Source organism: Choloepus didactylus, chromosome 19, assembly GCF_015220235.1.
Source record: "Choloepus didactylus isolate mChoDid1 chromosome 19, mChoDid1.pri, whole genome shotgun sequence".
In the NCBI taxonomy this organism is placed as follows: Eukaryota; Metazoa; Chordata; class Mammalia; order Pilosa; family Megalonychidae; genus Choloepus; species Choloepus didactylus.
In genome coordinates this window covers 1,026,173-1,040,255 of record NC_051325.1, presented here as the reverse complement: position 1 = coordinate 1,040,255, position 14,083 = coordinate 1,026,173, and the positions used below count along the sequence as shown (strand labels likewise).

At 39.1% G+C, this 14,083-nt stretch overlaps 2 gene segments (V, D, J or C); both read right to left on the bottom strand.

Annotated features, from left to right (window-relative positions):
• Window positions 1-972: 972 nt before the first annotated feature.
• Window positions 973-1,680, bottom strand: LOC119515969. The segment is given in 2 exon segments: window positions 973-1,481; window positions 1,566-1,680. Coding segments are annotated over 2 exon segments (555 nt in total).
• A 2,364-nt stretch (window positions 1,681-4,044) lies between these two features.
• Window positions 4,045-4,634, bottom strand: LOC119515968. The segment is given in 2 exon segments: window positions 4,045-4,448; window positions 4,542-4,634. Coding segments are annotated over 2 exon segments (462 nt in total).
• Window positions 4,635-14,083: the final 9,449 nt, after the last annotated feature.

Here is a 14,083-nt window from a genome sequence, read left to right as displayed (position 1 = left end):
ATGTATGCATCAGGTGATGGTCATGTTATGAAAGGGTATAGCTGCCCCATGCTGGTTTTGATGGATGTACTTGGACATGCAACACTGGGTTCAGGAATTCTCATTCCTTTAACAGAAGCCACAGTGAAGAGGAAACTGTTTCCCAGGTACAGGGACAGAGCAGAGAGGAGGCAGTGGTGGGTAGGCTCAGCTTCCCAGGATGAGCTGGAATGTGAGCTTCAAGCACACATCTGTGTAGGTCCCCCCTCTGTACGAGGACCCTCAGGTGAGCTCTGCCCTCAGAAGCCTGTGGCTATACAGGGAGGACTAGAATTGTGACAAGTTCTTCCTTTTGACTTTACCTGCTTCACAGTAAAATGTAATATGGTACTTGATAGTATATTTATAAAACAAATATTTGATGAACTTTGGGAAAAATATGTGACACTGATTTGTAGAGCCATGAAAAACAAATAGTTATTAATTAAGAATAAATGGTATCAGGAATGCTATATAGATTAAAGATGTTACATTAAGGATCTATTTTTAGCTTATAGATCTATGTATATATATTGAAAACCCATGTGTTTGTGATACAATCATGGCATTCATGTAATAGAACATTTTTATAAGGAATTTAATATAAGAGCAGAGAACTGGTTGCTGATGCCATATGAGAGAGAGGGAACAAACTGAGGCACTTGGAAACTGCTCCTAGAGAGGGACAGGCTTCCCCAAAACTTTATTCTTCCCCTAAGGAAATGGGTTCTACATGATGGTGGGTTGGGATAATTTTCCTGAATATTTTCAGAAATGTGAGTTAAATTGAGGGAAACATCACTGAGAAGGTAAATTCAAGTTTTATTCACACTCTCAAACATTCACCCAATATAAATAACATTGCAAATAGTATGTGTATTTATGTATTTAAACATACATTTAGTAACAAAAAGCCTGTCCTGAATTTGAATCTTAGATTCATCATATCACTGCTTACATGTTATGGGGTTTCATGTGAGGCAAGAAAAGGGAACTCCAGGCAAGGTAAGGAAACTCCTGCCAGCCCCTCTCTGAACCTGCTAGTAGGAGTGGACCCTGAGTGCCCCCTTGTGGTGCCAAGTGTCCCCTGCAGCCCAGCCCCTCCTGTGCACTCAGGGGAGGTTTGTGTCTGGGCTCCCCCTGACTTCCTCTCACTGTGTCTCTTGCACAGTAATACGTGGCTGTGTCCTCAGATTTCAGGCCACTCAGCTTTAAATAGACTTCATCTTTGGAGTTGTCCTTGGTGATGGTGACTCGGGACTTAAGAGTTGGGTTATAGTATGTGCTTCCACCACCAGTTATCGCAGCAACCCACTCCAGCCCCTTTCCTGGAGCCTGGCGGATCCAGCTCATACCATAGCTGGACAAAGAGAATCCAGAGACAGAGCAGGTGAGGGACAGGGTCTGTGAGGGCTTCACCAGGCCAGGTCCCGATTCCTTCAGCTGCACCTGGGACAGGACACCTGAGGACAAGGAGAACCACAGTGAGTCCTGCACTCAGGTGCATCATCCCCATTACCTTCATGTCTGAATTCTGAGACACTCACATCGGGGAGCTGCCACCAGAATGAGGAAGAACCACAAGGCTTTCATGTTCTTGAGGATGATGCCTCTGACACCCAGAAAATATTTTTTCCAGAAAACAAAGAAGCCTGAATTTAAGTAATTGTGCCCAGACTTTCATATGGTTACCTAGGTGGTGATTTGCATGTGGGTGGTATCTTTCTATGTAAAGATGAAAGGGGGAGAGTAGGACATTTTCTCTGGTGCTTCCTTGAGAGAATTAAACTGGAGTTTCCTCATCTTCTCTCAGGGTCTCTCTTTCTATAAGCCCAGGCTCTGTTTCCTCCACACAAGAAACATGATGCATGAGCTGATAAGGGAGCCAGATCTTTTCAGGGATCATGGATGGCTTTGGAATAGGGTAAATGTGACTCTACACCAAGTGATGTATTTATGTAGCAAATAACCACCATAAGTCAAGGACCCCCTAAATTTGTGGAAACATGTTCTGGTACATTACTTTCCTCTGTTACAAATGTCCATGATATACTCCCAAATTTTAGGCAGCCACTAAATATAGGAAGAATGGTGAATTATGAGACAGTGGGAACATTCATTTTTCTGTGAATAGTAATGGCTTTCAGCAAATCATTAACTAGTGTGTATATATTGTCAAATGAAACAGCATCATTCCAGTGCATAGTCAAGGTTACTGTGTGGTTGAATTTAGGATTGAAAGCTTATAACTCATTTTTATTTTTGAAACAGGTTAGATATTTCTTCTTAAATGGATATGCCTATAAATCACAATAAACATATTTAAAAACCCTGTTACCTCATAAAAGAACATATATAATTATCTGTGCACAAATAGATAATTTTTCTTCTTTTTCATTGCTACATATAGTTACTGTTTCATAGCATGGATAGACCCCAAGACTGGTATCTCACTGTGATTTTCCCTTTCTGTTTCAGTTTCCTGATTGATAAATGAAATACCATGCAGTGGGTTATCATAACCAATGGAAATTTATAGGCTTCCATTTTTTTGTTCACAAATGAAGGTGTTATCAAGTCAATGATTTCTCCCAGAAGACTGTGGTGTTCTGTGGCTGCCAGCCAATCCTTGGTGCATGGCTTTTTTAGTACCTGGCAATGCACATGATATCCTTTCTTGGCCTGTCCTTTTTCTGAGTTTCATTGACTTCCAGCTATTGGCTGCTTCATAAAAATTTCTGTCTCTTTGTCTGAATGCCTGAAAAGAACTCCAGCAATAGGACTAAGACTCTCTTGATTCAACTGTCCATGCCTTGGCTGAAGAAATTTCATCTAAAGTTGGTATTTGCAATCGGTTCTCACCCAGAGGATTGGATTGTGTTTAAGAAAATGTTTTTCTGGTGTAATACCTGTCAATAACCACACTTGCCTTTCCATAATATAAAATGGTGATTATGATATTTCCATGTCCTTATGTGCCATCTGCATTTCTTTTAGTCTGCTTCTAGTCTTTGGGTATTTACCTGTTTTATAATTGGAGTTTTTACTTTCTTTACTTTTGCATTTGTAAGTTCTTTAGATATTAAAATTACAAGTCAAATGGTGGATATGAAATTGGTAAATGTACTTTCTTGTCTATTACTACTCTTCATTTTTTAATGTCTCATAGCTAGACAAATGTTTTATATTTGGTGTAGTCCATATTACCATAATTTTATGAATCCTGTTTCCTTTTCATGATTATTATTTTAATTTAAATACCAATATATTGTGCCAACTACCCAAAGATTTTGATATTCCTGGTCTCTCACAGTACTGTTTGCTCACTCATTGATTTCTGTGATCTCTGTGATCATCCTTTTCACAGAATGCTTTAGTTAAAATTTTAGATTATTGTATTTTTATGTGAAATTTGGATATTACTATTTGAAGAGAAATGCTTTCCTGTAGTGCTTTGGTCAGGATAAAATAAGAGTTGTTTCTTGGTTTCAATTTAGGTATCTGTTTCTGAGGTGTTTTGCTTCCTATCCTGGTATTTATGGACATCCTATGAATATATTCATCTCCTAGACCCAAAATTTATCACTTCTAGCTCCCACATGAAGATGTGAAACTTCATTTTAGATTCACTATGATTGGAAGAATTTTAGTATTTTTTTCCATTTCACACATATTTTCATTTATGTAACCTTTTCCTTCTTCAAGACAAAAGAAGTGAATATTTGTATTTCTGCAATTAGGATGCTTTCTCATCTACTATTCCTTACCCATCTTGACATCCAACAGTTCAGTAACTGTGCTTATTTGTATATGAGTGCATGTAACAGGCTCCACCATATAAATGATCCATTTTCCTGATGTAATTCGATCCTGTCAGATTGAGTCTTTATGAAAGAGGATACTACCTTGACTTTATGAACTGATAAGGGGCATGATTCTTATAAGTAGAAAAAAGAAAGGAAACCTAGGCTAGGATTCTGCTGGTTGGGAGCAGAAAACCCTAGAGAATAACAGGAAATGCCTTCTTCACTGAACTCTCCTTTTCTCTAGAGGTGTGGGCACAGCTGAGAACCCATAATTGTTTTTGTACAAAAGTACCATGGGACTGTGCCTCTGTGCTCTTCTTGCACAGTAATACATGGCTGTGTCTACAGGGTTCATGTTGGTCATTGCTAGAGACACCTGACTTCTGGCATTGTCCTTAGAGATTGTGAGCCGGCTTTTCAGAGATGCTGCATAATACTTATCATCATCCCACCATATTGTTGCAAGCCACTCCAGTGCCTTCCCTGGGGGCTTACGGATCCAGGCAACACCGATTCCAGAAGTGCTGATTGAGAACCCAGAAAAGGTGCAGGTCAGTGTAAGGGTCTGGGCAGTTTTCACCAGACCAGGACCAGTCTCCTTCAATGTGACCTGGGAAAAAACCCCTGTGGAGAGAAAACAATGAGAAAGTGAAGCAAATTCAGAGTGAGAAGAGAAGTCCTTTCATCCCTGTGGGATGCCCTTCCCAGAGCACTCACAGGGAGGGACAATCAGCAGCAGGAGAATGGAGTAAAGCCTGTCCATGGTGGAGCCCATGAGTCATGGAAGCAGGACAATTGCTCAGCTTTTCAACACAGGGGAAGGTGGAGCTGAGGAAGATTTGCATTGACCTTATAAAGCCCTGTCCCTCAGATCACAAAACAGAGTAAAGGACCAATTCTGTGTTGGAAGTGAATGGAGACAATAGGACTGGTCTCCCACATACTAATCTCCAGGGATGGAAAATCCATCCATTTCTGAACCTGATTTAATGATACACAAAGTTCTCAGAATTGGCCTGGGAATTGGATAGATAAAGCCTTTGAGATTCCTAATGCAACAGACAGGATACCCTAATTGGGTATTTTTCCCTAGTTGCCTCACCATTATCATTCCTGTCATAGAGGAGTGTGATTAGGAAACAAGACAGACATGGCTTATTCCCATCTTCAGAGGCAAAGATGTGTTTTCATTTTTTATTGAGATATATTCTCATATCATACAGTCATCCATGGTGTACAATCAAGTGTCCACAGTACCATCATATAGTTGTGCATTCATCACCCCAATCTATTTTTTAACATTTTCCTTATAACAGGAAAAATAAAAAAATAAGAATGAAAGTAAAAGTAAAGAAAAACAACCAAATCATCCCCACATCCCAACATAATTTTCATTTAGTTTTTGTCCCCAATTTTCTACTCATCCATTCAAACACTGGATAAAGGGACTGTGAGCCACAAGCCTTTCACAATCACACTGTCACCCCTTGTAAGCTACACTGTTATACAATTATCTTTGAAAAATCCAAGTTCAGCCAAATACATGTTCAATCAAAATATAGTGAGAGGTAAGGATTCAACTTAATTCTTTAACCTGTAGATGTCCACTTGTCTCAGCATGATTTGTTAAAGAAACTCCTCTTTCATGTTGAATGATATTTGCACACTTGTCAAAAATCAATTGTAGAACAGCACTGGAATGTAATTGAAAGCACTGAAATATATACCTGAATGTGTTGAAAGGGGAAATATTAGGTTGCATATATGGCAGCATCTCTAACTTCTCTGATAGTATTCCCTAATAAAGAATACTGTATTTTTTTAAATTCAATGAACCAAAGAAACAAGGGTTTACTTACAGTCTCTCTATTCTTTCTATTTGTCTATATTTCTATTCTTTTACAGTACCACACCTTTTGACTGCTGTGGTTTTGAATTAAGTTTTTAAAATGGGAATGCAAATTCTCTAAATTTTTTCTGTTTTTCAAGATTCATTTGTCTCTTGAGGTTTCTTGCAATTCTATATAAATTTGAGGATTAACTTCCCTATTTCTTCATAAAAATATGTTAGGATTTATTCAAGATTTCATTCAATGTGAACATTGCTTTAGATAGTATTTATATAAAATACTAACCCTCTCAAATATTGAATGCAGGATACTTTTCCATTTCTTTAGGTTTTCTTCCATTTCCTATAGTACTGATTGTAGATTTTAAATGTACAGAAATTTACCTCCTTTGCTAAATTCATTAATATCTTTTATTTCTTTAGATGCTATTAAAGATAGAATTGATTCCTTAAAATCTTTATCAAATTCTTCCAAGATCAATTTAGGAACACAAATGATTTTTGTGTTGATCTCGACCCTGCCATATAATGCATTTCCTTTCTAACACTAGTATTTTTTTTTTTTTTTGCTGATTCATTGAGATTATCTAAAAATAGTATCATTTTATCGGTGAAGATGGCTTATTAATTCCACTATTAACACTGAGGGAATGACTGTTGGCCATCAAACCTGAGTGTCCAGCAGCATCCATGGACAAGCTGTAAATATGCTGAGCACTTCTGAGATAATCTCCTCAAGCACCTGCCTGGGTGCCCTTAACTCTTAAACTGTTCAGAAAAAAAAGAATCTGGTTCTCAGAGCACCCTATGATACATGATCCAGGCCTGTATTTCCTATCACACTGATGATATGCATTGCATTAAGTTCCTTTTAAACTCACAGCTTCCTAAACATCTCCCAGGAATTTAGCTTTGAATAACAGTGTTGTATTATCAAACTCCACATAATGGAATTCCACACAGTATTCATGGATTTAAGGTTCATCCCCATTGTGCCTTGTCTTTAGTAACTGATTTCTTGTCAGCTTGTTTCCATGTTCCTGCCACAATATGTAACTTACCATCTCCTGCTGCAAGCTCAGCCCAGACCACGTTAGCTATGCTAATCTCTGCATCTGCTCTTCCTTGGATTATTGTGTGTCCAATTACTCCAGAGCCACTGATTTAACAAATAAATAAATCCTTGTCCTCTATATTCTCACCATTAAGGCATTTATAGTACATAGATTCACTCTTTTGAAATATACTTCTGTCATCTTATTGAGTGAGGCAAATCTTCCCAAAGTAGTATAATATTATGAGACCCATCAACTGTCCTAGTTAAAATCTTAGGTTGTATTTTGAAAAAGGAGAACTATGCCCCTGAGAGGAAGCCCCTCCCTGGCACCACTGCACCTGCCTGAGGCTGTGCTCAGTGGGTCATGAGTGCCCCCTACAGCCCCAGCCCCTGCCCTGCATGGTGGTTCCAGTCAGGCTCACTAGGCATTTCCATCCTAGGATCTTTGTCCAGGATTACTGGATTTGCTCTTGGCTTCAGACTGCACTTTAGAGATTCCACACACTGTTGATGCCATATATGTCATAGTGAACTGTCTTTAGTAACTTGGCATACTCTCAGGTGGAACAAGGACAGGGTTCTATGGAACCCCTGGGGCCCATTTCCTGGAGCCTGACGGATGCTCTGACCCAGTCCTGCACATGAACATGGTGATCCAGAAACTTGTGGAGATTTCAGGGTGGCTCTTACCCCTGTTGTGTCCCAATAATTAATTGTCACATCAGAGATCACCTGCACATACAGAACTACTGGGCTGAAAGCCAATTCACACATTATTATACCCATAACACATGCACACATTACACAGGCACATATACATTGACATGCACTTATTACACACACACTCACATACCTACTATATGTATGACACACACCCAAATATATACACATATATAGACCAGCACTTACACACATTACACACACAAAATCTACTATGTAATCTCTTTCCTATACACACTCACAAGCACATCCAGAGACATGTACCTGTACACACACCTGACTACACATTCACACATACCTGTATACATGCACATGCAAATGCACTGTCTAACATACCCATGACATCCAAACATGCCTACATATATAGAAACACAAATGCACACACACACACAGGCACACAGACACACAGACACACATTAAACATGTGCACTCAAATATAAGATGTCCATAACTCATGTGCATATACACACATACACACACATGCATGCAAATGTGCATAATCTCATATATTTACATGCAAAGACACTCATAAATATATATATAAACTTGCTGTGCCTGACTTTTGCAGAAATGGAACCCAAAATTCTCCTTCTTCCTAGTGCCCAGCACATGGGCACAACCCCCATGCTTGCAGTATGCTTCTTTAGGTGTCCTCCATTGCCAAACAGAACAGAATGAAACATGAGCCATGTGAGACTTGGTAGTGTGTGAATGCTGGTTTTTACTTTCCCCACATTGCTTTGGAGCCCTACAGATGCCCCATGAGAGGAGCCAGTCCTGTGCCCAGGGGTCAGGAAAACAAGGCTGATCACACAGTCAGTGCAGCCAATACTGACCATTCCCGAGTGTGTGGGAGGACAGTCTGGTCATACAGCTGAGTGAACTGCTGTTTTCAGTGGACACAGGGTGCCCTGTGCAGAACAGGGAGAGTCCTTGGCAGGATGTCATTCCCAGGATCAGAAGCAGGTGCTGGTCAAGGAAGGGGTGTCCCAGAACAGTGAGGTTGGCAAGGGTCAGAATCCCTGTGAGCCACTGTCTGTAATGGGCCTCCTGGTCCTCTGCTCTTGGATGAAGTGTCCCTGTCCCAGCATTACTGTGGGAACATGATAATAATATTCACATGTCAATGAAAATTATCATGTTCATATTCATCATGGTCCTGAATACCACAAAGACAAATGCACACACACACACACACACACACACACACACAGGTACACATTACACATTGCACACTCAAATATGCTATGTCCAAAACTCATGTGCAGAAACTGAAGCCACCAGATGCTGCACCTGAGTCCATGACAGGGTTTCTCTTTCCTCCTCCTTCACCCTGAGGACTCAAGCAGTACATGATGGTAGCCAAAGGTTATTTTTCATTGCCATTCACAGGAGATTGAAATAAGTTTGGAGAATGCATTTCATAAAGTTTGTTGAAAGACAATTTCATTTACACTTCCATGCAAATCCAGGAAAAAAGGCAGGTTTAGATATATAAGACAAGTAATAATATTTAAAAAAAAATCAAGCACAGAACTCTACCTTCCTTGAATCATGTATAAATCATAGGACTGTTTAGAAAAGATGCAGTGGAAGTTCTCTGGGGGTTACATGTTGTGGAGAAGGAAGAGGGAACCCCAGGCAAGGCCTGTGCACCTTCCAATCATGGTCTCTTTGTGCCCTCTGGTGGTGTTGAGAGCCCCCTGCAATCCAGCCCCTCCTGTGCCATGCAGGGGAGGTTTGCATGTGGGTTAACCCTGACTTCAATCACTGTGTCTCTTGTGCAGTAATACATGGTCATGTCTTTGAGCCTCAGGCTGCTCAGATTTAAATAATATTCATTCTTGGAGTTGTCCATTGTGATGCTGAGACAAGAATGAAGAGTTAATTTCCACTATTTAGTATGTGCTTCCACCACCAGTTATCCTGCCAATTCACTAAGCCCCTTTCCTGGAGCTTGTCAGATCCAGCTCATAGCGTAGCTGGATAAAGAGAATCCATAGAAGAGAAAATGAGGGACAGGGTCTGTGAGGGCTTCACCAGTCCAGGTCCTGACTCCTGGGACAGGACACCTGAGAACAACAAGAAACATAATGAGTCAGGTGCTCATATGCATTGTTCCCATTAACTTCATGTCTGAATCCTGGGACACTCACATCTGGGAGCTCTGAACAGAAACGGGGAGAACCACAAGACTTTCATGTTGTGCTGGATAATGTCCATCACTCCCAGAAAGTATCACCCAGAATTAAGTGGAACTTAAATTTAATTAGATGTGTGCTGTTGTTTCATCTGTTTACCCATTTTGCAATTTGCATTTGAGAGGTAACTCAGTAAGTAAAGTGAAAGAGGATGAGGGGAGGTGTTTTTCTTTTGGGCATCCCAGGAGAAGGATCCTGGCTCAGCCCTGGGAGAACACAGTCCTCTCCCTGGGGTGCACCCTCACCAATCCCTGGTCCCTTTACTGTAATGCAGGAAATGTGTTGAATTAGGAGTCAGATGGGCCCAATGATTAAGAATGGCTCTGGGAATATGATCATTTTGACACTACTCCAATGTATCATACATAAGTGCTTGTGTGTGATTGTTTATGTACATTTATATTCCATATATATGGAATTACTAATATGTATACAAAATATAAGGTGTATCTATTCCCTGACAATGTTAGTTATAATGGATTCTGGCTTATTAATGAATTATCAGTGGAGGGAAATGTTTGGAACCACCTATTCTCCACTTTGTTGATACCATTCCTCTTTTGTAATTTTATGTGTGACATTTTAGTAAGTTTTCATTGCTCTTAAGTATTTTCAGTACTGCTATTAATTCACCATGATATCCAGAAAGGGCCTCTGTGTGCCTTTTCCTCTCACAACCGTGATTGTCCAAGCACCATTTGTCTCACCTATGCAAATGGGGCAGGTCAACACCACTTACCTTCAGTTTCCCCACCTGAATATTGACCAGTTTTGATCCACTCATCTCTGAAAATGTCTTTCTATTTTATCATCTCATGAATAGAACTTGAGAGATGCTTATTGTAATATGGATGCTTAATAATATTATTTAAACATTAAATAATATATATGTTAAAAAATCACCTTCATCCTTTATCCAAGTGATGTGGCAGTAACATGATGTGAAAAGGACTTGTCCTCAACACAAAGTCATCAATTATTGTTGCAGAATTTGGGGATTATTGAGAACCCCATAAGGCATGACCCAGGCTAGGACCTGGTGCATAAAGTATTCAGAAATTCCATGAGTGGAGGTGCCCTGAGGAGAGATGTAGGCAGGAAAATCAAATCCATATGCAGACTAAGTTTTCTCACTGTGAGGACACTGCTGAACAACAAAGTGCATATTTCATGGATTACACATTTTCACATCTCCCTGTTTGATGCCTTGAATATGAGTTTATCAATTTGTTACATTATTTCAGATGGATGAACCTCTGTGTATATTGTTTGCTTTACATAACTTTATAGCTCTTATTTTTTATGAAATTACTGAAATATAAGTTTATTAATAAAATTTCACTGCAATTCAAACTTAAGCCATCTAGCAGTCTCGAGACCAGTTTTATCTCTTCTTTCCCATAATATCAAAAGAGATGTCCTCAGAATAAACTCCACATGCTGACATGAATCTCTTTTGTTCTGCCCCTGTGCATGTCCCTGGGCATGTCCCCCTTGTTTATTCCCCTGTTACTCTTTCCAAAGCCCTGGACCCTGGACTCAGTGGTTCTGAGCTTCCTGAGACCTGCCCTGTTCCTGTCCCCTGGACTCTGTCTAGTGGAAGTCATTGGGCAAAGATAGCATGTGGTTTCTTATCTTGTGATTGTGCTGTGTGATACACTTACAGACATAATCTTATTTCATTTTCCAAAATCACACTATAGAAGAAAATTATACCTGAATCTAACATGTCAAAACACTTCCCAGGTGATAGAAATCTGTAGGCCTCAGCATGGGCAGAGTGATTTGAGGAACACACATTTTATTCCCTTACTTCCAGCAATACACACAATCCTTTCTCCTGATTTCCAAAGTCCTTTTTGTTTCTTATTAAAGGAAAAAAAAATAGGAAATGATGCTAAAAGGCAAGGTGGGAGATGAATCAGAAGTTTGACAGAGCTCAAAAGATGGGTATTTTTAAAAATCCATGAGCGTGTTGAAAAAAAGATTAGTTTCTTCTGGGGACTCTCACTATGATAGATGATGGGATTAGATTGGTGAATAAAAACTAAAATAACCACAGGTTCTCCTGTTAATATACTGCTATCTATAATCATTTAACCATAACTACAGCTTCAGGGTTGATGGGTTGACATTGCTCACTTTTGTAAATAAAGTTTTATCAACACTCAGCATGCTCATTATATATCATCTTTGGCTGCTTTCAGTGGAACAATTGAGTAGTTGCTATAGAGACCCTATGGGCCCTTTATTTCCTTGTCACTGTGGTGTTGGGTGCCTGAAATGTGATTAGTGTGATTTCAGAACTAAATCTTTAATTTCATTTAATATTATTTAATTGAAATTCACATTTCAAATTGATACTTGATTCCATTAGGGGAAAATAGAACTATATTTGGCACAACTTGGCCATTTGAATTCACTATAAATTACTATTCATTTGCAAATTCCATGAAATCTAAATTAAGATGTGCTGTAAATGTAAAATACAAACTGGATTTAAAAATTTGGTACAAAAAGAGAATGTAAACTATCTCATTAATAATTTTTCTTACATTTATTGCATGAGATGATATCTTAGATTTTTTGTGAAATAAAACATATTAAAATTAAATTCACCTGTTTAAAGAAAAGAAGAAACAATATCACCACCATTTCATAGATGTGAAGCTACAAACATAAAAATAGAGGGGTTGTTTGACATCCATGAGCACGTATCTGGTAAGCATGAGCCTATGTCTGGACCTGTGCTCCTCACCATTGGACTCATGTGCTGCTCTGAACCAGCACCAGGACACTGTGGGACAACCCTAGTGATCTTTACATGCCCGCAGCTGCCTTTGTGTAATGAGAGCCCATTGTTGCATTGCTGCATTCTAGTGTTTACCTGAATTATGTGAAAGAGAACCAGAGCATAGGAAATGCTTTCCTGGATTCTCTGACACATAATATGTCATCATTTATGCCACCATCTCTCCTGTGGTGCCAGTTGCAAACTGTTATATAACCCAGAAAAGGCCATGTTTTTTTGGTCCAGTCTTATGGAGGTGGAATTATTTTGAATGGGATATTTTCATTAGGTTGTTTCCATGCTGCTGTGATCACACCCATTCAGGGTGGATATTAATTAGATTACTGGAGTCAAGAGAACTGACATGCCACACATACCCAGATTCTTGGAGATGCTTGCAGATGCAGATAGAAGGATGTTTGGAGATGCTAAGTTGAGAGATGAATCTCAGAGATTTACCCAGAGATTCTAAGAGAGAACCTCAGACTCAGAGAGAAATGCCCAGGGAGAAAAAGCAAAGATGCATAGAGACTGAAAGGGAGAAGCTCAGAGAGACAGAAGCTCAGACACATTTTTTGGAAACCCATTTTGAAATCAAGACCCAGGAACAAAGGACTAGAATGCACCAGTCTTGTGCCTTCCCAGCTGACAGAGGTGTTCCGGACACCACTGGCCTTTCTTCAAAGAAGGTTTCTTCTTGTTGATGCCTTAGTTTGGACACCTCTATGGCTTTAACACTGTCAATTTGTAACCTAATAAATCCTCTTTATAAAAGAAAATCCATTTCTGGTATTTTGCATAATGGCAGCTTTAGCAAACTGGAAAACTTTCTTGCCAATATACCCAATTTTATGCTTTGTGACTTCCTCATTGAAATAAGAGCTGCTCTATGATTGAATGCATATAATTAAAGTAATTCATAAGTTTATGCCCATGCATCCAGCACTGCAATCAGGATAGTGTGCAATTCAAAAACCCTTACAAATTTTTTCTTGTCCCTATGTAATTCCTTCTCCCTCCTCTTTCATCCTTTCACCCTGACTCCAGGCAAATACTGATCTTCCATATGGTGCATTGGATAATTTGGATCCACAATTTTTGTAAATTGAATCATACAATATATGGTTTTGTACTCTTTTCATTAGTGTAATTTTTAGTAATCCATACATATTGTACTGAGTCCTGAGCATTCATTGTCCTAATGTTGAGTACCTTTCCAATGTACATATATGCCTCAGTGTGTTTGTCTAGTCACCTGTTGATGTGCACTTGGATTGATTCAAGTTTCTTGCTATGAGAAGTGTAATACCCAGATAAAAATTCTCTTTATTTTTGCAGCAAAAACAGGAAAACTTAGAATTAAATAATTAACATCAACTTGTCAGGTAATTGAAATCACAAGACAAACAATAAACTTGTAAAATGGAGAGGCAGATGTTTGCAGAGAGAAACAAGACCCAAACTTTAGCTTACCTGGGGGAGATGCCAACAAATGGTTATTTACCTTATTAAAAGATCAAAGGAAATGTTTAGGTTTCCTAGTTTGCAGGAATGCAATATATCAGAAATGGGTGTGTTTTACAATGGGGATTTATTAAGTTAAAATTTACAGTTCTAAGGCCATATGAAAGTCCCAACTAA